This window comes from Balaenoptera borealis (assembly GCF_965194805.1).
Source record: "Balaenoptera borealis genome assembly, chromosome: 10".
Classification (NCBI taxonomy): Eukaryota; Metazoa; Chordata; class Mammalia; order Artiodactyla; family Balaenopteridae; genus Balaenoptera; species Balaenoptera borealis.
The window spans coordinates 54,882,745-54,910,516 of record NC_138874.1 but is presented as its reverse complement, the minus strand read 5'-3'; the positions used below and the strand labels follow the sequence as shown (position 1 = coordinate 54,910,516).

General features: G+C 39.2%; 1 protein-coding gene across 3 annotated transcripts; it reads right to left on the bottom strand.

Annotated features, from left to right (window-relative positions):
- Positions 1-511: 511 nt before the first annotated feature.
- Positions 512-27,615, bottom strand: SUPV3L1 (Suv3 like RNA helicase). 3 transcript variants are annotated; one of them, XM_082407286.1, is made up of 15 exons: positions 24,009-27,615; positions 18,422-18,499; positions 17,928-18,035; positions 16,354-16,468; positions 15,029-15,197; positions 13,120-13,231; positions 10,989-11,066; positions 9,599-9,690; positions 8,436-8,616; positions 7,806-7,899; positions 6,856-7,075; positions 4,787-4,867; positions 4,255-4,431; positions 1,648-1,796; positions 512-989 (listed from the first exon to the last, which is right to left on the bottom strand). In XM_082407286.1, exons 1-15 carry the CDS (start codon positions 24,280-24,282, stop codon positions 554-556), a joined length of 2,364 nt encoding a protein of 787 aa, XP_082263412.1. In that variant the 5' UTR covers positions 24,283-27,615; the 3' UTR covers positions 512-553. The 3 variants fall into 3 exon arrangements, with proteins under 3 accessions (XP_082263412.1, XP_082263413.1, XP_082263414.1); XM_082407287.1 differs by lacking the exon at positions 24,009-27,615 and adding an exon at positions 23,438-23,960; XM_082407288.1 differs by lacking the exons at positions 15,029-15,197; positions 17,928-18,035; positions 18,422-18,499; positions 24,009-27,615.
- Between the last annotated feature and the right edge of the window lie 157 nt (positions 27,616-27,772).

Here is a 27,772-nt window from a genome sequence, read left to right as displayed (position 1 = left end):
TTGCGCTTCTACTATATTCCAGGCACCATAGATATGGCAGTGAATTACAGAGACAACAATATTTGCCCTCACAGAGCTGACATTATTAACTTATTCCTGTCTGTCACCATACCAAAATATAATCTCCACAAGGGCAGGAACATTATCTGTCTCATTTACTGCGTATTTCCAGCACCTAGAACAGCCTCGGGTACATGGGTACAACAGACAGCAATCTCTGTCAAAGAATTCTACCTGTGACATCCTCAGAAAAGGTATAGGAAACTGGTCAAAACAATTCACCAAACTGATTTTATTTCCATGCAGAGTTCCTTATAGTGCATTGTCTTAGTGCTATACTACCAATGGCCATTAAATAAATCTTTAAATAAATCTTCTAAGACACAAAACAAACAGCAGTTCAGTTATCCTTAACAGTTAATTTTTCTTAACAAAAAAAAAAAAAAAAAAAAGACCAGTAAAAGACAGCCACAGTACCATACCAGGCAGTAAATGCATATGAAGAAAAAAAGGATTTTAAAATAGATTTTTATTTGCAAAAATAAAAATAAAACTAATCTGAATCGGGTTCCTTCTTCTTTCTTCTTGTCCCTTTTGAGGAAGTCCCAGATTCTGTTCTTCCTTTGCCATGCTCAGTTTGTTGTGTCATCCACTCTTTTTCTAGCTGTTTCAGCATGTCTGCAGTGAGGAGGCCTTGCTGCACCAATCTGGAAGCAAGGGATTTCTCTCCTGCACCAGGGCCAAGTGGTCCAGCAGCTTTACTCCCTAAAGCTTTGGTGCCGTGATTCCTTCTAGTTTGGCTCTTTACTGTTCCTGACAAACGGGACTGGCTTTCTGCTGATGAGTTCTGCAAATTCAGCAGTTTATGTGCCTCTGAAATTTTAATCAGTTTGGTGATGTTATGTACACCATCTTGGATAATGCCATCTAATTGTTTCTGGAGATCTCGAACAAGGCTGGCATCTGGAAACATATCTATAAACCGGTAGCTGGAAAAAAAGACATATTACATTATAGGAACAGCTCTTACCGCAGTCGCTGGACTAATCTCAATGAAGTAACTACATCTTGACACTGACTCATTCCAAATATTCTGTTTTTGCAAAACTGTGTCCAGTGCCTTTGCTCAACCTTTATTTCGGCCAACACACCTAAGGAAGATGTTGTTATGAGAGTCGGTCATTGCTCATATCTTAAATGATTCCAATATGCTCCCCTAGTGGGACATGCCCCTCCTTTGATAACCACTGATCTACAGCAGTACCTCTCAAATCACAATGTATACATGAGTAACCTCAGGATCCTGTTACAATGCAGAATTTGATTAAGCCTTGGGTGGGTCTGATATTCTCTATTTTTAACAAGCTCCCAGTTGATAACAAGGCTTTTGGTCCAGGGATCACCATTTGCGTAACAAGGATCTAGGGGACTTTCTCACCTACCTATCGTAACTAGAATCGTAAGAACTCCTTAAGTCATTTTTGGAATAGGTATAAACCAGGCTCAACTGCCTTAATGGACAAGAAACATAAAATAGAGCACCCTGCAAATATGTCCCTAATTTGAAAGTGCAAAAGACCATCATAAAACCTTTGATTTGCCCTATTACTTAAAAAATGAGAGCACATACAGGAAAAAAATTGATACCTTAGCCACAGGTAAAGATCCAAGACATCATGGACAGCTTCAAGATCCATGAGGTCTTTAATATTCTTAGGTGGAAGTAACGGCCATTTAATATATCGTCGTAACCATGAGAAGGTCAGGGGCTCATTCCTGCTATACTGCCTGGCAAACTGAGAGAAACAGAAGAAACGAATTTGGTAAAACAATCAGAATTCACTTCAGTCTGTGACCAGAAAAAAAAAAAAAAAAAAACAGCACAACAAAATGTTAACTGTGGCTATATCTCAATAGGCAGGCTGGTTTCTCTCCTTCTTTATACTTTTCTGTATTTTAGAGAACATCTAATATCTTATAAAGGTATTTTTTTTTTTTAAAAGGGATGATTTCCTTCTTTCTTCCAAAACCAGGGCAACAATATGTACATGAACTAGCTTTCCAGGGACTGTCTATTAACTTTTATGAACAATTAATGTTCTAAGTTTCAGGCAGACAGTACCCGAAGACTCTCATTCCTTCATGCAATAGTCCTATAGCTTCAAATATGAGCTTGTATTTTTTAATATCCTCATTATAAACAAACTCTTTGAGGTGGCTTTGTGCAAGGTTGGTCATGAGTCAATCAAACTAGTAAAGAGACTGCCTCTTTACTAGTTATATAGTTTTGGCCAAGTCACCACTGTGCTTCAGCTTCCTCATTACCATAACACCACCATACCTCCTTCTTGAACCACAAGACACTCTTGGAGGATATGCTGCCTCCCAGACAATGCTACGCATTATTATGCATCACAATATACTATAGGAGATAGAAATAAAACTATGCAAGAACTATCAAGCAGAAGTTTAAAATCTTTAGCTTCAAGGATAAGGTGATTTCAAATGGTTCATTTCCTAATTAGGGAAAGTCAATACTTTAGAGAGGCAGGGCAGTTTTCAAATAATTGTGGTTAAATAATGTTACAATTTTATTAATTTCAGTCTGGTGCATTCTGCTAGGTTTAATGAATGCCAAGTAGGACAGCCATGAAGAATGTAAATGTGACCACGCTAACTTACTAATAAGCAGGACATGCCGAAAAGTTATCTTATAAAGGCAGTGGCTTTAATATTTTTGGCCACAAACAACTAATGGAAGCCCAATATGTAAAAGAGCTAAGCATGGAGCTGCTCAGAGACGGGGAGGGAGAGAGGCCCATGCAGGAGCCATGGAACACAGTTTCAAAACAACTTCCTAAGGGGCATCAGAGACCATCAGTGGGATTGAGCTCCTTTCTACTTCAGTAATAATGGAGATCAAGAGAAAAGAAATATCTCTAGATTTCACATTTTAATCTGTAAACACAACACGTAACAACTATTGACCTGTACTGTTCCAGACTCCTTACTCCTTAGTAATATGCTTCCGCTTTATTAGGGTAGCTGCTTGAAGAATGGTGTAAATGGGGTCAGGGCCATGGGCTCCAGCTCCATCCAGGCCAGTTTTTTAAGTTTAAGGCTTTGTTCCATAAACTTCAACCTTATGCTAGTTAGCTCTCTCACAAATGCCAGCTCTAAGAAACATAGAGCTGGTGATAGCTGGACACAGTAAATAGCTGGACACGGAACACCTCTGAGACACATTAAGGAAAAAAGAAAAAGGCAAGCTACAGACTAATTCATTGTAACATTTATGGGAAAGCACACCCACCCAACAAAAACTAGAATTTCTACTCATACAGGTATGTAGGCAAATGTAACGGAAAAGGTCTGCAAGGATACACAAAGCTGATAATAGTAGTTATGCCAGAGGACTGAGACTGAAGGTGGTAGCCCAATTTAACCTCTAATGTTTTAATTTTGCTCACACAAAAAAAGTACTTATGTATTATTTATGTAACTTTAAAGTAATTTAAAACATAAGCTTATAAATAGATTTGATAAGAACAGAGCTAGTATGCAGAAAGCTAACATCTATTAAGAAGATGGCAGTGAAACTACAATCATGAATCAGGAAAAGATTCGAAGAGGAGACCTCTGGGTTTAGGGGGGAGGGTGCTCCAAGCAGAAGCAAGAGGGAGAGCAAGGGCCCAGAGATGTGAGAGGACACGGCAGGAGACTGGAAGTTCAGCTTCTACTGCCTTTGCCTAGTCCCCCCGTTTGGGTGAATCTCGTGCTCAGAAGTTAGAGATTTGTATCCCTACCCAAATGAGTTAAAAGAAAAGAGGCTGGAACCTTGGCACCAAATTCACACAAGACAGCCATCCCTGGCCCAATGCCTGATAGTTAAGAAAACTGAATACTATTGCCACTACTGACCCCAAAGCCACCTCCCTTCCAAAACATATTACGCAACACCAATAAGGAAAAAGTATATCATCAGGCAAAGACCCCTTTCCTCGAAAAAACTGTTTAATTATTTGTTTTATCTTCTTCAAAAAGGCTACCATATAAGCCCAAATACAAAGCAAGACTTCTCCTTCCCCCAAAATATTATCTGTAAGGAAAAAGAGCCATTTTTATTTAAGTTCGTACACAGTATCTCATATTAAAGGGTACTCTCTTATTTCTTTATTTTGAATAACAAACTATTGTTTGGGGAAAATGCATCAACCTGAAACAACTCAAAATATCACAGAGATAAAGGCTTACCTGTAACAGTGAAGAACAGACAAAAGGCTGCTTCTTGTTGATAGGGGCTGTGCAGAAAACATACCTCACTCGTAGACTTAATGGAATATGCTGGATCAACTCTGCAGAAAATTTAAAATCATCCATATTGCAGACAAAATACTGCCCATCAACTTGTGAAAAGTCTACAAAAATATCCTGGGGGAAAAAATATATTAAATTACTGGACTACCTAGCTGGGCATGAATAAAGTACTCAAGTCTATAAATGACAATCGCTTTAATCCATTAACAGACTTCCAGAAAGGCCTGCTTAATTCACTGCCTCCTCAAGCTAACAGACTTCCCCCATAGCCTTCCCGACCTGAAATACTCAGAAAATTCCTCAGGACAAAAGTCCCAAAAGATTTGGAGAGAAAGTTTCCGCTTTCAAGATAAACTTCATAAACAGCAACTTCACAAAAACAGACTATCCATTCATGTCCACAAGGTTAACCAGTAACTGTCTGACATACTGACCTTTTTAGAAAAGCGATGTAAGAGTTTCTACTTACAATGAGGTTAGAAAGCGTTGTGTCAGGGAGATGGTAGGCAAACATTTCAATCTGTTCAGCAGTTGGATGAAGACCAGCTGCCTTTAGTAAAGAAAAAACAACCATAAGCTTATTTTTTTTTAAGGATACGTTTTCTTAAGTTATTTCAAGATAAGTCCTATATTCAGGTTAAGCTATTACCAAATGAGTTAAGGGACAAGAATTTGAGTAAAACAGAGAAAAGCATCATACTTTGCCATTTATTACCAACTGGGAAAGCTGACGAGATGATTTAGTAAAACTAACCAAGTATACCCATTGAGTAATTAATCTTTTGCTTATATTTTAGTTATATTTCTAAAATCTATGATGACCTGACAGAGTACCACAAATAGTTTCCGGGGTCCCAATTCTCTCCACTGAACAAAAACGAAAAAGGAAAACCCAATCACTTTAACCAGGGCAATAAAACTGACATACATACATAAAAGAGAAAATGTCTAAATTGGAGGTCAGCTATCTCTTTACCTGTATATTTACAATGTTAAGAACTGCCCACAATAAGTATAAGCAAGAAAATAAGAGAGAAAAGGAATGGGAAAAAGAAAGAGGAAAGGAGGAGAGAGAGATGAGTCATGGGAGGGAGGAAGACGATGAACACAAGAAAGGAGCTACACAGGAGGGAGATGGAGGAGATTCATTATCAGCTGCACTTTTTTTTTTTTTTTTTAATTAATTAATTTATTTATTTATTTTTGGCTGGGTTGGATCTTTGTTGCTGCCCGTGGGCTTTCTCTAGTTGTGGCGAGCGGGGGCTACTCTTCGTTGCGGTGCGCGGGCTTCTACTCATTGCAGTGGCTTCTCTTGTTGCGGAGCACAGGCTCTAGGCGTGCAGGCTTCAGTAGTTGTGGCTCGCAGGCTCTAGAGTGCAGGCTCAGTAGTTGTGGCGCACGGGCTTAATTGCTCCGCGGCATGTGGGATCTTCCCGGACCAGGGCTTGAACCCGTGTCCCCTGCATTGGCAGGCGGATTCTTAACCACTGCGCCACCAGGGAAGCCCTCAGCTGCACTCTTAACAAAAGCTACAGAAATGATTTCAACCACAGCTTTCCTCCAGGAACTTTTCCTTGCATTCTCTCATTTATATACCCTTTTACGTGGGGGTCACTAAAATCAGATGAGCCTTAATTAGTGAATTTTCCAGGCAAACTTTAATTTGTTAACAGTTTGTTTAAAACATGTACACTTCTGCCTCATTAACTACACTAAGCAAAATTTAACCCTGTCCTTACTGGTTTGAAGTTGTATAGCTTAATGCTATTTTTGCCCCACACACAAAGGTTTCTTCTACTTCCAAGCTTCTCACAATTTTCAGTCTGCTGACATAGCTGTGTGCCCACCTGAAGCAACCGTGCCCCTATCCCCACCCACTGCTAGATTATAGGAAGAACTAAAGGAATAACAGGTTTACTAAACTTGTTATATTATGGCTACATTTGTAAAATCTGAATCTTTCACTTGCATACCATTCTCTAACCAAGGGGTCTCTATTAGGCCTCTCAAAAGCAATAAAGCAGGGTTTTCTCTTCTTTATTTTTTTATTTACTTTTTTTATTTTTGGCTGCGTTGGTTCCTTGTTGCTGTGCACGAGCTTTCTCCAGTTGCAGCGAGCAGGGGCTACTCTTTGCTGTGGTGCGCGGGCTTCTCATTGTGGTGGCTTCTCTTGCTGCGGAGCATGGGCTCTAGGCACGTAGGCTTTGGTAGTTGCGGCACGCAGGCTCAATAGTTGTGGCTCGCGGGCTCTAGAGCGCAGGCTCAGTAATTGTGGTGCACGGGCTTAGCTGCTCCGCGGCATGTGGGATCTTCCCGGACCAAGGCTCGAACCCGTGTCCCCTGCATTGGCAGGCGGATTCTTAACCACTGCACCACCAGGGAAGCCCAAAGCAGGGTTTTCTTGACATGATTTTCATGGCATAAAATTTTCTTTTGCTTATTTGTTTTCAGGTGTCTGAGGCAAAAGTCTGGAAAGTAAGTGAAGGAAGGAATGACTGTCCTCCACAGAGAAGTAGCAATTACTATGTTACACCTTACCTTTATAGGCTCCACAGGCCTATTCAAAATTTCCTTTAATAAACTGAGGTCTTCTCGATTCATTGTTGTAACCTCTCCTTCTTTAAATTTTGAACTGAATCTACCAGCTCTGCCAGCAATCTGCAAGGCTTGGGAGGTGGTGATTGGTTCTATTTCTTTCTCTCCCTTTTCATTGATACTGGGCTTCATAAGGGAGTAAAAAATAATTCTTCTTATGCTCCTGAAACAGAAATACAAATGATCTCACGGACTGCTGTCTGAAAAACCGTCCATCATTTGATTCATTACAGAAACGCTCACTCTAATTCTAGTTTAGGCCTACTTGCAATATTGCCCACTGTTTACAAAGTAAGGTTTGTTAGTAATTCTTTTTCTTCCCTTTAGATAGCATTTTTTAACAACTGTGTACACTTACTAAAAATCATCATCAAATTATACATTTAGAATGGGTGAACCGTATAATATGTAAATTATACCTCAGTAAGGCTCTAGAAAATAACTTTTTTACAAATAAACCACACAAAGCCTTCTTAGGCTACTTTTAAACATTGACTGCTGTTAATGGCTTTGAATAGTTCTTTCATGCATAAAGGTACAGCTGCATTCATTCCCCGGAGAGGAATATTCAGGCTTATATTGCTAACCCCTAAAAATAGTGGCTGGCCCTGCACGCCCAACAGGCACACACCCTTGTTGACTGAGACACTGAAAATAAAGTGAGGTAATGCAATAGGTTAGCAGTGGTAGGAAGCAGCACCCCAAAGTCCAAGTGTTATGTGATATTTTCATTTTATTCCCTCAACAGGTGTGAGCGAGATAAATCTCAGATCTATACTACAATATCCATTCTCCTAAACCAAAGTGTCTGGTCATTCTAATGCCAATTATAAGTTTTTTAATTTCCATCTAACCCACTGAATATCCATGACTATTAAAAACAGATTACTTACAAATTAAGTCCCATGCCAACTGCATCTGTAGCAACCAGGATTTTGCATGCATCATCAGGATCATTAAACTTTCTTGCTTGAGCAAGTTTGGTCCCTAAAATAGAAACAGTTTATGTTAAATCAGTATTCTCAATCTTTTACTACATCACACTAAATATATCTTGGAAACCCTTACCTCCTACTCTCCATTTTTATGGATAAACCTCTTATTGTTTCAAACTTATTTCTTTACATTCTCAAGGAGCCACGTATCCTTTATTTCCATTCCACTAAGTATACCCACAAAGAGCAACACAATCCTCTTATCATTTCTGAGGACACTTATCAATAGATTTCTGGTAATATTTTAAGAATATTACCAAGTTCATATTTTAATGACATTTCTGTAAGAAAATCATCAGCTCAACATTTAAAAATACAGTCTAATCATAGCAAGTAACAAGAGCTATAATTAAAATACTTCTATCACCACAAAGGTGACTAGAGAAATATTTATTTTATATGACCTATAACAAATTACACACCAAGCAACTTAATTCATATCTTTTACTGTGTTTTCTAGACATATCTCAACATAAATGGCAAAAACAAGAGATTTCATATCTTGTCATGATGAAAGCCAATAATTACCAGGTGGGAGACTGCCATATATAACAGCTGATTCCAATCCCCGAATTTCAATCTGTCGACTCACAGAATAAATATCATTCTTGCTAAAACAGACAATGCAGTCCCCAGGCCGAAGGTTGTCTAAAGATTCTAATGCGTGATCCAGCACAAAAATGGGGGTAAGCCTCTTATAGGTTCGAACCTACAATAAACGATATGATATTGTAAAATAACATACCTAACTCAGCTTCTTCTAATACTGTGAAAAACTCACAATCAAGAGTAGCTAGAAACTGGTAAGTTCCAACTTTTTCAAGAGAAAATACAGAAAAACATTTATTTTGATATTATAAATGTTACCATCCATTCTCACTGGTATTACTAAATTAACAAAATGTTACAGAGGATTTCATAAATTTTCAAAGCACTTCCATATATATTTGATTTTTATGGCAACGTGGTAATTTCAGAAGGGTTATTAACTATTATTTCCCTTTTATGAAAGAATAAAATAGAGTCTAATAAAAGATCAGGTCTGATGAGGATTTTTCCAGTTCTAGCCTTCTGTGATTTGCCTAAAAACACAAAGTGAGTAACAGCAAAGCCAAGACTAGAACCCAGAATTTCTTCCACTATATTCCACTATCTCTCCCTGAAACCTGAGCACAAAACTAAAGTAATGGACCAATTTAAAAATATTTCTTCATTTTATTACAGAAGTCTGGTAAAGAAAATAAAAAGTAGGATTAAATGGAAATGAGTTGCTTCCTACTCTAGGAATTTGAAAAAGGGTATAAACTATCTCTACCAATCAGATATATATCAAAGTCCCCAATATCTGACATCTGAGACTTTGAAAATCACAAACTTTTGCTGGAGACTCCAACTTCCAACATTCCTGATTTATTTAATTCTAAAGAGTTCTGTTTAAACTCCAAAAGGTTTTGTCAAGAAAAGATAAGGAATCTCCTTATACTTTTGGAGACTTAGGGTGTGACAGCCACGCAGTCAGAACTTTAGTTCATGAGGGTCAACCAACTATGTATGATCTAGTCAACTATGAGGAAATGAAGCTAATCTTTCAAGTTCTGATTTTGCCACCATCTGGGGCCTATGAAGCCACTGCCTGGGTACTCTGGGCTATTTGCTATGCCACCTTGAGAACAAAGCGTATAATCTAGTACCTCCACATCTTCCCCAGTTGTGTACATAAGCTCGGTAACCAGGTCAATAGCAGCAGATTCTCCACACAAATGGATTTCTTCAGCACAGAGTCCTGTTAAATGCAAAATTGGCATTTTTTAAAATTTTAAAGATACAAAATTAAATATGCAATACTTTACATACCAAAAATACTTTAAGTTTGCTTACCTATTGCTTTACAACTTTACCAAGTGTTTTCATATTATCTCTATGATTCTAACCTCAAAACAAAACCTTCTAGTAGGCAAAAATTATCACCACTTTTATAAATCTTGGGGTTTTTAAATTGCTTTGGCCAAGGTTTTGAGTCTACTAGAGGATGAAGCCAGCCTGAACTAGAACCTGCATTTTGATGGTTAATACTGAACATTAGTCCTATACTTTTCTTTTTCAAATTAGGCTCCATGGAATCACTGAGGTGCCTCAGAGGCTGGGGGGCTGGTGGGTAGAAGAAACTCCAAGCTCCTTACCCCTGAGCATATCCACTTTCATCTATTTTATATTACAGGCTTTAGTGTATAGTCTTTGTTTACACAAAGAGTTCCTATGCTTTAAAATTTGAAAACACTTGCCCTACAACATGCTGATCAAAAATTCACTCCAATATCAAGCAGGAGAAATGTTCATTCATGTCTATGGACCTCACTTGCAGGAGCCTATCCTAAAGAAGTAATAAAATGAATAAAAAGTTACGCCTACAAAGATTTTTACTGCATCATTAATCATAGGGAAAAATGTTCGACTCTTTGGGACAAATTACAACTGGTATCCCACATCCACAGGTTTTGCATCTGCAGATTCAAAGAACCGCAGATTGAACGTATTCAATCCGCGTCTGGTTGAATTCATGGATGCAGAAGCCATCCAACTGTAAGGGATTTGAGCATCTGCAGATTTTGGTATCTGTGGGGGTCCAGGAACCAACATCCCACAAATACCAAAGGACGACTGTGTAGTACAGTTCTTCAATGGAGAACATGCAACATTAATATGTGGTATGAAAAAAAAGTCTATGAAACAACAGAACTGAAAAAAAAAAGCAAGATAAAAATTATATATTCACAAAACACCATATACATGAGAAAAAAGACTGTCATGAAACACCAAAATGTTACTAGTGGTTGTGTAAATATGGCAAGATTTGAACACTTTAATTAAGTGATTATGCTAATTTTATCATAGAAAAAATGGACTTCCCATTATTAGAACAATATTTAGAAAATTAAAGCTCACACTTAGCTGACGTTTTTGTTTGATTTGTGTCAAAAGAGAATCTAGCTGCTCTATTTCTCAATGTCAAGCAGATAAATGCAGATAAATCCCAGTGCAGATGTCACAAAGCACAGGTTTTATAGCAATAAGACCACCAACCTAGTAGTGCTCTGGTCCAGGCCCATCCTCTGGCTGGATCTTTAATCATTTGAATTTCATCAATCACGGCCACTTCATCTTGAAATAAAAAGTTATCATGAGCAAGACAATCTACTTCAATAGTATTATAAACAAATCACAATACCAAAATTCAAGCTTTCAATACCACCATAATCATCATCATTATTTATTAGGTGCTTCGTTTCTGGCAGGCTTGTTCTAAGTGCTTTACAACTCATTTAATCCTCACAACAAATCCATTAGGTAAGTATCATTATTACTTACATTTCCTTTTTTAAAATTTTTAATCTCAATTTTTTTTTTTTTTTAATTAAAAAAAAATTGTCTTTGGCCACGCCGTGCAGCTTGCGGGATCCTAGTTCCCCAACCAGGGATTGAACCCACGCCGTCGTCGGCAGTGAAAGCGAGGACTCCTAACCACTGGACCACCAGGAAATTCCCCTACATTTACATTTTACAGAAGAATAAACTGAGACCCAGAGAAGTTAAGTCACTGGCCCTAGTGTAAGATTTAAAACCGTGAAATTCAAACCCAGACCATCTCTACTGCACTGCCTCCCAAACTGAACAGGTTCAATTGTCCTATTTTCTGCAATCTCAGAGGCAGCCTGGAGAATCTGCCTAATAAGAACACATCCACACAGCAGTTGAAGTAGCTCCTGGGACCAAGGAGTAGATAACCCTGCAGTAAAATGAAGCGCCTCAGGAATCCAGACGGGTGTCAGGAGGAGAACCGGAGAAGAACGTGTAATTCCCTGAGCTCCAGCTCTGCTCCTTCTTAGGGGTTTTAAAGCTTATTATTATGGTAAAATAAATAGTGGCTCATTTTATTTTCTAATGCCAAAATGCTTCCAACCATATTATTTTATTCTTTTTAAGTCATATAAATTATATTTTAGTTTGCTTCCCAAAATACCAAGGATTTGCAAGGAGCATATTTAAAAAAAAGGAAAAATTTAATATGCCCACAATGACATTTAACAAACAAAAGAAAGCTAATTTTATACTGAAAAACCATCAGATTAAAAATTACTAGCATATCTGAGCGTATACAAACAAGATTAGAAAAGAGGGGGCAGAAGAAGGAATTTTGATTTATATGTGCTATTTTAATTTTTACAATGTATTACTTTTAGAATAAATGGATTTTTTTGAAAACTATCCATTTACTCAGAAAGTTAAGATTATTAAAATGAAAAAAGCAAGCTACCAAATAGTACATAATATATAATCCCTATTTTATTTAATATACACACCCACGATGCACACGTAAGTATATGCATACACAATACAAACACAATCTAGAAAATATACACCACAGGGTTAACACTTGTTGATTCTGGATGGGTGGAATTGGGAAATATTTTTTTTCCTTCTCTTTGCATTTATTTTTATGTTTTCTATAATGAAGAAATGATTGCCTACATAATAAGGAAAAAAGTTAATTTTCATTTAAAATACTTTCAAAACTACAGTACTTAAATAGAAGTTCTCTGTGGTACTATATGTAATAGTGAAAAACTTTAAACAACTTAAATATTCTTTAATAGAGGAATGAATAATTTTAGTCATAATATGGAATACTACATAACAATTTAAATGAATAAATGTGATATATATTCATGATACATATATATGTAAACAAGACTAGATCTAAAAACGTGTAAAATAAAAAGCAAGTTGTGGAATAATAATGCAATATGATAATCATGTAAATGTTTTAAAACACACAATCCACAGTATTGATAGGCAATACATAACAGTGATATCAAAAAAAAAAAAAAAAGGGAAAGGTATATACCAAATATTTGATAGCAATTGGATCAAAAGAGGGGAGAGGAATTGAACTGGGGAGTGATACAAAGGAAAATTCATACTTATTGACATTTCAGTTCTTTTAAGAGAAAAAGGGAAAGAAATTCAAAAGCAAACATAAGAGAATGTTTGGCATTTTTAAGTAGTGGTAAGTCCTGGGTATTTGCTGTACTATTCTTTTCTTTGTCTCAATTTAAAATTTTTTTCACAATAAAAAACACATTCCACATGTTCATCTGAATTTTAAAATAAAAAAATACTAAACCATACAGTTTTTAAAATGGTATATACATACAAGGAGTTGTAACACTGCACATCTCAACAGTACAAGCAACATGGGCAGCCTGTTTCCCATCTGGCTCTACTGTCACACGTTCTTCACCTGTTACCAAGTCACATGGCACACCCTAAGATGACAAAAAGAAAACTGGAATTATTTCCACCTTGAAAGCAATAGCAAAAAGAAGTTTTGGATGTTTAATAGAGTATTCTCTCCATTACGTCAAATTTATTTGTCTAATAGTTGAAACAAAATATTCCCAATCCTGTAAAAAAAATTTTAATAAGAAAATAAAAGCCACTCTCTTATATAACCTAAGTAAACTTGGAAACATCTCAAATCAGCTAAATTCTCAGGTAACAAAAGCATGAGAAATTGCAGCAGTTTCACTTTTTACCTTTGTACTATTTCAATAGTTTCTGTACCATTTTAGTTTATTAAAATGAAATTGTTTCTATGTTCAAGAAGAATATTATAAATAAAATTTAAGAATATAAAGACCTCCTAATATATTTCTTTGAGAAGGACCAACATCAATGCTATGGTGTATCTGAGTTACCAACCACCCCGGTCCACTCAGGACTGAGGGGTTCCCCAGGATGAAGAACATTTGGTGCTAAATCAGGGAGACTCCAGGCAAACTGGAACAGCTGGTCTCCACAGTGGCCTGAAACTAATGAGGAAACATCAGACGTATCCAAACTGAGGGACAATTTACAACACAACTGACCTGTAGTCTTTCAAAATGTAAAGGTTATGAAAGACAAAGAAAGACTGAGGAATTGTCCCAGATTAATGGAAACTAGAGACATGACAATAAAACACAGGGGGAGACCCTGAACAGAATGCTGGGATCAGGGCGAGGGTGGGGTGGGTGCGGACGGGGAAATGGAGTGGTGGCAGTGTTATAGTACAATTGGCAAAATTTGAATATGGACTGTGGATTAAATAATGGTATTCTATCGATATTAAATGTCCTACTTTAAATGAATATCCTGAGGCTATGTAGAAGAAAGTCTTTGTTCTGTGGAAATACTTTAAGTATTTATGAATAAGGAGGCATTATGTATGCAAATTACACAAATTATTCAGAACATAATAAAAGAGAATGCAAATCACCTACCAAAACGGGTTAATCTTTCATTATAAAGTCGTAATAAAATAATGAACTAAAATGTGGCCCCTTTACTGAAATGATGCCTCAGACCACAGGGCATTCAGTCCTTTTCTCAGTCTTTATCGTTAGTTCTAGTTGACAGCATCAAAGGTCTAATCTTCAAAAAAGGTAAATTGAATACAACAGAGTAGGTGGGTAACTCTGAGGAGACAAAGAAGGGGTTCAGAGGGCATTTCCTCTATATCAATATTTTCTTTTTCTTTTTTTTGGCTGTGCCACATGGCTTACAGGATCTTAGTTCCCCGACCAGGGATTGAACCCGGGCCCTCCGCAGTGAAAGCACCGAGTCCTAACCACTGGACCGCCAGGGAATTCCCCAATAATATTTTATTTCTTAAAAAACGTTTAAAAAAAAAAAAAGTATGGCAAAATATTAGAATCTGATGGGAGCTGGGTAGTGGACTCAGGTTATCTAAATGTTATTCCCTGCATTTCTCTGTATATGTGAAATATTCTGTAATATTGTATTTCACTCATTCTAATACACACGTTTTTTCACATTTTAGTATCTCTGAAACCAGGATACCTCTTAACAATGGATGGCATGTCAGAATTCAGTCGGCAGCATCATCTTCTTTCTCAGTTTTACATAAAATAACAGTACATCTTACACTTGATGGCTTGTTAGATGCAATGCAATATGGCACTTTTTGTTAACAGTAAATTACTACATGCCCCTCTACCCCCTTCACTCTACTCTCCCCCAAATTAACAAGAAAAAGAGAGAATATTTGGTAATATACTAACAGCAGCATTACTCTTTTCGAAGATCTCATGTGCCAGTAATTTTAAAGGGCCACAATATACTCCAGATTTTGCTGACAAGTATTTCTGGATTGCATGATAAGTCTTTCCACTGTTTGTGGGACCTGAATGGAATATTATCTTCCGCTGTAAGGCTCTGGCTTCTGGGTACCTAAAACATGAGTAGGTAAACAGCTTAATTCCATTAACCTCAAAATCCTGGCAAAGGTATTAAATGAAAAAAATTCCAAGGAAACATCCTCTTAACATTCATAAAATAGCATCTTTGAAAAATTAAATGATGAGTTTCATATCCACACTAAAATGACTGCTTTCCAAGAATAGCATTTACTAACTAGGGGACAAAAAAATCCAAATGCAAATTAATTTATTGGATATTCTTGCCACTGTACAAATCCCCTTCCCCAAGAGTTACCTAAAATAAGTTTAAACTGCTAACAGCTCCAGAGATTTGTCCACGTTATTTCCACAGCTCTACATATGCCCTATAAATAAATATTCCTAGGCTTCTGAATTTCAGCATATACAATAAAATGACTGAGTCTTCTGCTTCTGGCCATGAGCACTTGCCCTCTCACCATAAACAAGTACAAAACTGGACAAAATATATACAGCAGCTGCCTGGGGACACGGACAGGAGGCAGTGCAGGACTACAAGCCCCAAAAGAAAGGAGCACCTGAGATGAGCCCTGCTGTGCCCCGGTAGGGCACAAGGAGGTGGAACCCAAGCAAGGTAAAATAGTCCCACTGAGCTGAGCAGTAGAGATCAAGTTCAAAGCTGCTGAAGCAGCTGGAATTTGAAGGCCAGAGTGTGAAAGAGAAAAAAGGGCGCAATAGAAGGGGTGCCTTGAAGCCTGTGTGGGAGTTCCTTGGGTCCTTGGCCAAGGGCTGGGCTGAGCATGCGCAGGGCCTAACAGAGGACAGCTTGCTAAGAGTCTGAGTGGAAAGTCTCAAAGAGGTGGCAAAGTGCTAGGAGATGCTGGCGTTCCAGCCACAGTGGTGGTGGGGAGAGCTCATTAATAGCGTATTCAGCTGAGACACCAGAAAGGCCACACCTGAATTGTAAGGATGACACCCTAAAGGGCTACTCTAGATCTGCCCTAATAAAACCTTAAACCAAACCTGATTAGGATTCAAGGGGAGATACCAGTTAACTGCCTGCCAAAACTGCCCACTTTTCTAGAGAAAACAAAACAATCTAGACAACTTATGATTTATCATCCAGCATACAATAAAAATCTATAATGATCACTAATTTCCCAAGATTAGAAACTGAAAATTTCAAATCCACAAATAAAGAAACTAACCAGTTAGGCGGTATTCTTAGGTCACTGATTTTACGTAGATCATCCTTACATTCCAACACAGGAAATATCTGTTTTGCATGTCTCAAGAAAAATGGAAATAAATCATCCACGTGAGCTGGAAAATAAAACATTGCATTAATATGTGCAATCTAAGTGTTACCCATAACTGAACTGAATGAGAACTTTACTCTTAGTGAGCTAAATTAAGGGGACATCGCCAGAATAAACAGAAAAACCCTAAAACAAGGAACTCCATCCTTTCCTGAGATCCTGCTTTGTCTTACATTTTCCTCCTTACTTCACTTATATTTTCCAGGAAAACAGAAAATTGGCTTTCAACAACCATGTTCCACTTCTTCTATGCAAACAGGTAAAGATCAGCATTGATCAAAGTTAAGTTAAAAACAAAGAACCTGGGGGAATTCCCTGGCAGTCCAGTGGTTAGGACTCGGCACCTCATTGCGAGGGGGCCCGGGTTCGATCCCTGGTTGGGGAACTAGGATCCGCAAGTGGCATGGTACGGCCAAAACAAACAAACAACAAAAAACAAAGGACCTGGGAATATACATTAGAGAGAAGGCCTGTGGTTACTGAGGAGAAATACAGGTGCAAGTATTTTTTAAACTACAGAGACCACTAAGAGACAAAACATGAAAGTGAATTGACTCCTCAGCAAGAAGTCTCCACACCTTAGTGGCTCTGATGAGGGTGGGGCTGTGTCCAATTCTCCTTTGTGTCCAGGTTCTACCTCAGTGCCTGGCCCAGGGCAAAAGTCTAATAGTCAAATACATAAAAATATAACCAAAGCCAAACTGCCTATGGGAACAAAATAATGATGTTCCTACATTTTTTTCTTTTATAGCAAGAGCTTTGTCCTAATATGAGGGAGAAACAAGCCAGTGGCAGAAACAGATGGAATCTGTTATGTATTAATTCTGTCTTGTGTGAGAGTTTATTTCACTGTAGCCTATATTACTACATAGTGAAGAGCAGATAATGACAGATCAAGACCCCAGTCTTCCTCCAGCCTAAGACATATGGGTGATTTAATAACCAGTTCAGGGGCTTCCCTGGTGGCACAGTGGTTGAGAATCTGCCTGCTAATTCAGGGGACCTGGGTTCGAGCCCTGGCCTGGGAAGATCCCACATGCCGCGGAGCAACTAGGCCCGTGAGCCACAACTACTGAGCCTGCGCATCTGGAGCCTGTGCTCCGCAACAAGAGAGGCCATGATAGTGAGAGGCCCGCGCACGGCGATGAAGAGTGGCCCCCGCTTGCCGCAACTAGAGGAAGCCCTCGCACAGAAACGAAGACCCAACACAGCCAAAACAAAACATAAATAAATAATAATTAAAGGTGCTAATAATTAAAAAAAAAAAAAAAACAAAAAACCAGTTCAGGGACCCACTATAAAAGCAAAAGGACCTAGAAGGCCTCCTATGAAAGCACTGAATTATTTACAGAGGATATTAACAGGGCTTATTCTAAAGCAAATAAGCCCTAACTAGAGAAATAAACATAGGAAGAAACAGAAAGTATGCTCAACAGGATTTTAAAAAGTCTCTAAACACTTGCCTGCACTGAAGCAAATATCATTCAAAATAATGTGAATGTCCACATCCAGGGAATGAGACTGCATGATATAGTTTCTAAAGCTTATGAAAGCTTGGTGGAAGAGACGAGCTGTGGGAAACACAAAATCAAAATAGGTTAGGATTTAGTTTTCATTTAATTTCTCATTTTAAAAAATACATATACACGTCACACCTAACTCCTCAAAGTGTCTTTTTCTTTTCTTGTAGTACAGCTGGCTTGTTATGATCTGGGCTAAAACTGATATTCTAGTAGAGCATGAAGGAAAGCTGAACACACAGCTCCCCTGCCGTGTGTCTGGCTCACCAGGTGCATCCTGCCGAGCTCCTGCCTGGAGAGAAGCAAAAGTCAGGGACATTCTCTAGATTACAACTATGTATTAATACGTATGTCCAGGCCACACTAGGTCCCACACAATAATGACAGAGCTGTAATCTAAGCAGTAATGTCTCTAATGGAAATCTTATTAGCCTTACCATCGAGTCCATAATCAGCACTCAGTTTCTGAATTTCTTTTCTCTTGTAAAACTTATCTAAGATCTTCTTTACTTCATCTGGAAGAAAGATATAAAAATTTAACATATGTTTAACATCTGTTTTCCAGATAGAGAAATGCCCAAAGAGCAAAAGAGACCTGAAGTCGTAACACTCAAGGCAGCAGTCTACTGAGTGTTGCAAGAACTTGAAGGTTTTAGTTGATCACAAACTCTTTGTAGTTTAATAGTGTCTAGAAAAAGTATAAAGTCAAACAATGCAATATTCCTGTAATACTGCATAAGACTAAGCAAGGTGCTACAGGATTAGCATCACCCCTAGCCTCCATCAGACCACTTTTAGATAACCATGTTCTGTTTTGTTTACTTACAACCATTCTGAACATCAAATAGTGAGCAGCTAAACGTATCTAGAAAGATAACCAATACTGTGAGGGCCAGATCATTATGCTTTCATGTGAATGACTAAAGGAGCCAGGGATGATCTTTAGCTTGAAGATGATTTTAGGGAGAACAGATTATACATATTTTGTTCTAGATGGCATAACTAAAGTCAGTGGGAAGTGAAGGAAACAGATTTCAGTGTAATTTATACAAGAACTTCCTAATAATTAGAACAGGGAAAAGGGGTTGCCTCACAAAAGTGCCAGCTCCTTGTCACTGAAAGTACTCAAGCAAGGCTTAGATGACTGTATTTCAAGGGTGACAGCAGAGAAATTACTGTGCTATAGTGGAGGTTGAATTAGATACCTGCTGAAATAACATGCCACTATGAGTCCCTAATTTTACAGGTGAAAATACTTTAATCAAGCTGAGATTGTATTAACAGTGCACACGTTAAAACACTACTGCATTATTCTGTAGAGATAAATATTTTACTAATCCAGCCATACACTCTACATTTCTGGGAAGGCAGGCTAAAACTGATACAGTCTTTGCTCATGAAACACAAAAAGGCCAGGTGGCCTGCATTTTCATCCAACCACAACACACACACAACACTCACTGAAGAAATTAAGCCTGAATAAAGCATCTCACTATCAAAACTTTGTTTTACAGAATGAGGGAATTTCAAAGTCGCTGGTTTAGCCATTAGGTTTTCCCACAACTAAATGTAAGATGCATACAAATACATCTACTATCACAAGCAGCTATCCTGATATTTCTGGGTCTCTGTTACTTTGTACCCAGTAGTTGCAACAGTTTCTTTACAATAGTGGAAAAATCAGTGACAAAAAAGGCACATGCAATTGCTTGGGGAAATTCTGCTGACCTATAAACTCAATACAAACTGAAGACATCACATTTATTAGAATTAATCCATTTTCTGTAACTAATACTCCAGTGTTATGCAAGAATTATGATACTTCACTCAATTTAAAATGCTTCAGTAATATGAACTTTCTCATGCTAAGTGAAAGAAACTAGTCAGGAAGGCCCACGTACTGTATACTATTTATATGAAAGGTCCAAACAGAAAGAGAATGTGGATTAGTGGTTGCCACGGGCTGGGCAGAGGGGACTGGGGGCTAGGGGAATGGGGAGTCACTGTTTCTGGGTATGGGATTTCTTTTGGGGGTGATGAAAATGTTCTAAAATTAGATTATGGTGATAGTTTCACAACCCTGCAAATACACCATTTAATTACGCTTTAAATGGATAAACTTTATGATATGTAAATGATATTGTACAGCTGTTTTAAAAAATGAATACTACCCACATACTAAAAGTGAAGTTTCTCTGTATCAATACTTTCTTTTATCTAAAATTTAAAAGATAACTGCAAAAACATTAACACAATGGAAATAGCACTGAAGAAAACTTAATCTACTACAGAAGTATATGGAAACATAGTTTTGTTTTTCATAAAAATTAAGCTTTAACTGTCTCATTGTTCTTTTTAAAAATTATTTATTTATTTATTTATGGCTGCATTGGGTCTTCATTGCTGCGCACGGGCTTTCTCTAGTTGTGGCTAGCGGGGGCTACTCTTCGTTGCGGTGCGCAGGCTTCTCACTGTGGTGGCTTCTCTTGTTGCAGAGCATGGGCTCTAGGTGCGCAGGCTTCAGGAGTTGTGGCACACGGGCTCAGCAGTTGTAGCTCGCGGGCTCTAGAGCACAGGCTCAGTAGTCATGGCACACGGGCTTAGCTGCTCCGCAGCATGTGGGATCTTTCCAGACCAGGGCTCGAACCTGTGTCCCCTGCATTGGCAGGCAGGTTCTTAACCACTGCACCACCAGGAAAGTCCCTGTCTCATTGTTCTTAACAGAATGACCTGATTTGGGGATCACAGTTATTTCTCATTGAAATTAACGGTGATTAAAGGAGACTCTCTAGATTTCAGCCACAGTAGAAATGACTCAGTACTACAACTTTTAACCAGTTAATAGCTTTCTTCCAGCTTCCTACAATGGGAGTTTGGGATTTAATAACAGGTTCTCTTCTAAAATGTAAATGTACCTCGCATGAGTCTTTACACAGAAATGATCCACTTTACTCACTCCACGTACATCTCGATGAAGAACAAAGTAGCTACTACTAATGGTTGGGACTGCTTAAACCTTATGATTTACCCATTTTGTTAAAACGTTTTAATTCGCTTGTTCCACTGTACTTATCAGTAATTAACTAGAAGCCCATTTCTTAATACATCAAAGTTCTATGATCACTTGAGGGTTGGAGAAGCAGGTGGAAAGGTACAAAACTCAACCTCTTCAAAACAGAATTGGAAACGCCAAAGTCACAGTGGAAACACAGGTGGAGAGAAGTGATCAGAATATATCAGAACATCTCTAGGATCCAAAAAGGAAAGGGAGAATCAATCCTGAAGAGACTGTACCAAAGACCACATAGTAGTGGCATTTAGTTTCCACCCCTTTAATATTACAACTAGTATTACCACTCTTGTTGAATATGAAGAAGTACTGAAATACCGTTCTAGTAGTGGCTGAACTCATGATGAACCTTTTGTATCATCACAAAGGGAATTATAAAAACTAGTACTAGATTTACTGAAACTGCCCCTATTGCAGCAGACAGCTGCATTAGGCCAAATGCCTCCGACCCTTCTGCATCTCTCTCAGGTGATGGCTGTGAGAGAGGACTATTCCCTACACCCTCAAACGTATCTGTACCTGATACACCTACATCAAATTATAATGACTTCGTTAGGCTTCTGTTCTTTCTTAAGGTTCCCCTTGTAATCAACAGCATGATTCTCATCCAGGAAGCTAGCTGTGCTCTGGTCAGAAAAGTGTCGCCTAATACCCTATGCAGAAACTGTCTCCATAATCTTGACCCCCTTAGCATTACACCGTAATTCTGTACTTCATGAATGATTTGCCAGAACATACCAATCCAGGTGTTTTGACAAGCAAGCTTCCCCCAAAACTCTGACTCCAGTTCACTTCACTAATATGGAGCTGAGTGGCTTCAACCCTACGAATCCAAGTTCCAATCTGCATCTACCCATCTACCACTACTAGCATCTATGAGGAAACTACCACAACCTGTCTCAATTAATCTGATACCTTCCCTAGGAGTCACAACTGCTAATAAAATTCACCATGAATATTATTTGTTGTTGTCACATCCTGTAAACATACCAGTGATCAATCAAAAATTAGAAAGAGATCATGTGAGGTGCATCAATCACCCATGGTCAGCCAGGGCTCACCTAGCTTACCTCAGTGCCTGGGTGCTACCTTCCTCCTTCACTGTTCCACTTGAGATCACCCAAAACTTCCAGCTTAGTCAGCTGTCCAAGAAAGGGGAGGGCCACTCTGCCATCAAAGGTAGCTGCACTTCATTGTTAGAACTTCCAAACACTTAAAAATTTGTAACAGTGCCCAAAAGATTTCAAAACACTAATCTGGTGGGACCAGCTGATCATGAGTAAAAATACATCCAAGGAATTTTACACCAGCTATTTTACACCCTAAAGAAAGAGAGGCTTAGAACCTTTATTTATACGATAACCCAAAAATACGTATTTTGTTAAATCCTCACATCAACCTATGCTATATAGTTGGGATAGATTATTTGGGCTCCTAGGGGAATAGTTTTCCCAGTTTCCACACATCACAGATTCTACTGCAGGGTAACTCCATTTTTCAAATAGCAAATGTTTACAAGTGATACTAGTTTACATTTGTTCACCCCTTTACACTTTTCAAAGTGCTTTGCCCAACACGTTATCATGACTTTCACAATCCAGAGATGTAAGCAAAGAAAATATTATTCTCATTTTACCATTTGGGAAATGGAGAAAAGGTAAGTAAACTGTAAATCGGGCCCGTCACTTAAGTGCTGTAATGACTATCACAAATATGCACCATCTTTTTACTTGTAGTCAATCGTGTTCACATGGCTAAATGTGTTACAATCAACCAGAAAAAAATACATATATACATATAATATATATACATATACTTATATACATATATGTATGTGTTACAATCAACCAGAAAAAATATATATATTATATATATGTTTACATAATATATAAATATTATGTATGTGCTACTGTGTGACTAGATAAATATCTGTCAGTGGTAAAGACTGTCTACTTCATAAGAGTTACTGTAAAGATTAAATGGGTCACTTGCTTAAAACCGTACCTATCTCTAGCAAACACTGAGTATTAGCCATTGTTATTCTTAGAAAAAGAAGAAGAAAATGGAATTACAGAGGTATTCTAGGCAGAGGGAGTATCATGTGTAAAAGCCCTGGAGCACAGTGCACATTTCATCAGTTTGACTGAAACAAAGAGAGTGGCGCGCAACCATGCTTCTCCAACAGGTACCCACGCCAGATCAGGCAGGGATTGAAGACCCTTTTAAACTGGGAACAATAGAAAAACATTAAACAATGTTTTGCAGGGGAGCAATAGGATTAGATCTTGCCACTTGCTGATGCTAAGCTATTCCTTTCCCTCTGGAGCCCCGGATGACCAGGGAACCTACCACCTTTGGTGAGCACACCCTGATCATGTTCCACCTTGTAGTACAGTTGGTCATCCATAGGTCCTTCCTCCCCACGAGACTGTAAGTTTCTGGAGCAGAAGAGATCTGGATGTGAGTTTGGTTCCTCTTGGCAACCACCATACAGCCTAACACAGTGTCTGGTTTGCGTAGGTACCCAGTCAATGACAAAAACTCCTGAAAGAAATCTTCCTCTGGCTTTTCAATGCCTCACTCCCTTGTCCCTTCTCGGAGCAATAGTTCTGGGTAGCGGGGGAGAAGAAAGAGTACGCTAGAAATCAGTCGTCCACCTAACGACTCAAAAAAGGTGAATCGTCCCATCACAAGAGGGCTTAAACCATTCACAGGACAACAGTGAAAGAGAGAAGGCCATTTCTGGGGCAGCACATCAAAGGATCAATCAGACACAGTCCCAAGCCGTGGAGGGCTCAAACGCCAATAAGGGAGGCAGACACTAACAGGCACGATGACAACGCTCGAGGGGACCTCGGGCCTCCAGGGGAAGGGCGCGGGGGGGGGCCGGGGGTAAGCTTCTTCGCGGGCCCTGCAACACCACCCGCGCCGCCCTCGCCAGCTCCTGCACTCACTCTTGTCCAGAGGGCGGGTTAGCTCGGCCCCGACATCGCCGTCCGCGCTGCGGCCCTGCGGTTTCACAGTCAGCGGCACGAACAAGGACGTGTTCGGAGCTTTGGAGCCTCCTGAGGCAGAAGAAGAGGCGCAGGCAACGGCAGGAACGCGCCCCAGAGTTCCAGGAAAGGGCCCAGTGTGGGCGCGAAGGGCAGAGCAGACGGCTGCCCGGGGGCCAGGCTGGCGCCCCGGGGGAAGCCGAGCCCACAGCAGGGCACACCGGGGGAAGGACATTGAAACCGCAGGCTCTAGAAGAGGCTGGCTGGAGCAGCCTGCGGACACGGCGGCGGACAGTGACGCACAGCGCCAGTGCCTACAGCCCGCAAAGACCCAGAACAGCGGAGCTGCCCAGGAAGACGCCCGATCAATAAGGAAAAAGGAGTGCCGGAAGATTGCTCGTAAAGGAGAGGAAAAGCTTAGAAGCGAAAATCACAAAAGATAAGTGCTTGTAAATCCTTGTCCTCTCTCTCTCTTTTATTGGAGATCGGAGCCAGCTTTCTTAAAAAAAATAATCTGGCACCTTTGGGGATGTCACAGATGAGGTGCGGGGCCTGCGAGGTGTGTCACATGACGCAAGCTGGCCCTGCGGGTAAGTGTTCGGAAGCACGTGGGCAGTGCGGCCAAGCCGTGTGGGTGCGACTGGTGGAGGCGCAACTCTCTAGGTTGTGGCGCCAGCGTGGCTTGCGGACTCGAAGCTTTGAAGAGCATTTCCCAAAAGTTCCTTAGACTATTAACTTTCGTTTCCTGATAGAAGGCGTTAGAGAACATAACTTGATCTGCCCTTCAGGACCGTTGTTAAGGAATTTTGTTCTACAAGTTCTTAGGTAAACTCCTTGTATGACGTGTGTAGGTACTTATACTTTAATATGATTAGTTTGTATACATCATCCTAGCAGCTGATATGTCACAGCCGCGTGGCAAAAATATGTTCCCTGTACTCGGGGCAAAGTTTAATTTCTTTTGCATTAGTTGGATACTGTTTCATTTGAGGTTGTGACATCTTAAATTTAAGATATGCCGTTGGATTTTTCATATCTCTTATTATACTTAAAACATTAAGGTCTTGCAACTTGAAGGAGCACGGCATATGATTTGTAATATTGTATGTCAAATAAGATTTCAGTAACAATTTGCTATTGTGCCTTTGATTCACCGAATACTTTTTAAACATCAGGGATTCAAGTAGACGGCCGTTTGCCCTCAAGAGTTTTTGATCTGGTTTTGGTCATACGAACGGTTAATGTTAAGTAATGAAAATGTTTATTATTCTTAGGCTAATGAGAGTTCAAAGAACTATTCATGCCAGAACTACAGGCCAGTTGTTATGTCATCGTTTCTCACCTACATACCTCTGAATACATTGGGTGCCTAGTACAACTGCTATCAAAGCACTAAAACTGTATCATAATTGTGTTTCTAGAGTAGTAGTACTCAAACTTCAGGGTGCATCAGAATCATCTGGAAAGTTTGTTCAAGTTGTTGGGGCCCTACTCCTGGAGTTTCTGATTCATAGGGTCAAGCGTGGGGCCCAAGAGTACGAATTTATAACGTGTTTCCAGGTGATGTTGACCCTGCTGGTCTGCGGAACCACACTTTGAGAACCACTGCTCTGGGTTATAGTTCCTTCAGGGTAGGGCAATAAAATAGCACTAAGGAAATACTCAGGAAAATGCTGAATGAATGCATAAATAGAGAAATAAATGGGAGACAGGGAAAGGAAGTGGGAGAAGTAAAGATATCCTTGGCAGTAGGGAATAAACTAAGTTCTCTCTTCTTTGCCTTTGCTATTAACAAAACCTGGTTTATAAGTTTTCTCAAAAGCACATTCTAGTAGATTTCTCCCCCTCACATCTTGCCTACAAATTCTGTAATTTGACATTTCTAGAGTATTTTTCTAATGTAAGGTTATCATGATCTGGATAACAAATTGTTTATCCCTTAGAATCATGGAGTAATAGAGCAGGAAAGGGGTCTTAGAGATTATCTGGTCCAGTTTCCCCAGACCTAGGGAGGGAGCAACTATCAAATGCATTTGTAGAACTTGTAGATAGTGTCCACATGGTCCTGCTTTGCTGTCTTGGTTTCTCTTCCCAGCCTGATAAGACTCCTAGAGAGCCTAGTGTGTTTTCTTTATTCTAATACTAAGTTGCATAACAGTTCTTATCCGTAATTTTATTACATTTAGACACATCTTTTTTTCTAAAGGAGGACACCTTTAATTTTATAAGCACTAGGAAAATAAGCTTCATCCATTTATTCAGATATTGAATGTATTATGTGATAAGCACAAAGTATACCAAAACAAAACAGGCTGAGCCCTCAAGAGGCTTATTAAGTCCATACAATTAAAAAGTCTTCTAGAAGTGTGGTAAACAGTCCTGGAGGTGTGCACAGCATGCGTTGGCAGCACAACAAAGGGACATCTCTTTGACTTAGAGATGGAGATGGTGTCAGACAAGAGTGGCCTGGAGAGTCTTACAAGAATTTAAGTGAAGTGCCGGCACAAGGGCAAGCATTCTCCAAGGAGTCTGGCGTAACTGGAGCTGAAGGTGTTTTGTAATAGGGAATTTAAGCTTTTCCTGGAATCGAGTCACTGAAAGATTTTAAATAGGGGAGAGACATAAGAATTATGCTCATAGAAGATCCCAAGCCTAAAAAGGGATCTGTCATATTTAAGAGTGCACATTTTCCTCACTATATCTTTGATTTGAAACTGTAAAATGTGTTACATTTCAATCCAGGCTAGTATAAACCCCCTGGAGAGTGCCTGTATATGTGTTCAGCAGATTTAGCTGAATATAAAAGGAACAATTTAAGACTTTACTGACTCACATGGTAATTAGAATTGAGTATTCCAACTACTTGATCCACATTGAAGGGGTCCAGAATATGCCACTGGGGCATAAAATTTTTAGAAGGCATTGGAGTTCCTGAAATCCTCTGTCTGCCTAATAGCAGAGCCTCCCAAAAAAACTCCATTGCCATAAATCCCCTCACAGGGAGGAACCAGGGAAGATAAACTCATCACCAGAGACAGCGAGAAATCGACACCTAAACAGACTTTCGTTACAGAACTATCATATATCTACCATCTATTTTCCTAAGGATCGTTTTATCTTTCCTAAAAATCATTTGCTTTCCCATTAGTGCTCTTTCTCCCCACAACTTCCTCTAAGTCATTTATAAGCGTACTTCACCCCCTTTCCCCTAGCAAGAAGATAAATAAGCCCCAAATTCTAACCACCCCGTTAAGTCACACTTTTGTGAACTTCCTCTAACTCGATTAGAACTGTCTTTTCTTTTGCTAATCTGTCAGTTTAATTAGTAGGCTCTCAAACACAAAAGTGGGTAAAGTTTTTCCTCCCTAACAACTCAAAACAATGAAATAGTTATTTCTCTCTTCACCAGCGAGAGAAATAACTAATTAAATGGTTTGAACAGTGGTTCTCAATCCTGGGTAGTTTTTATTTCTTAAATAAATTTATTTTTGGCTGCTTTGGATCTTCGTTGCTGTGCACGGGCCTTCTCTAGTTGCAGAGAGCGGGGGCCACTCCTTGTTGCGGTACGGGGCTTCTCATTTCTTATTTCTCATTTCAGTGGCTTCTCTTGTTGCGGAGCACAGGCTCTAGGCACTCGGTTTTCAGTAGTCGTGGCACGTGGGCTTAGTTGCTCTGCAGCACGTGGGATCTTCCCAGACCAGGGCTCGAACCTGTGTCCCCTGCAT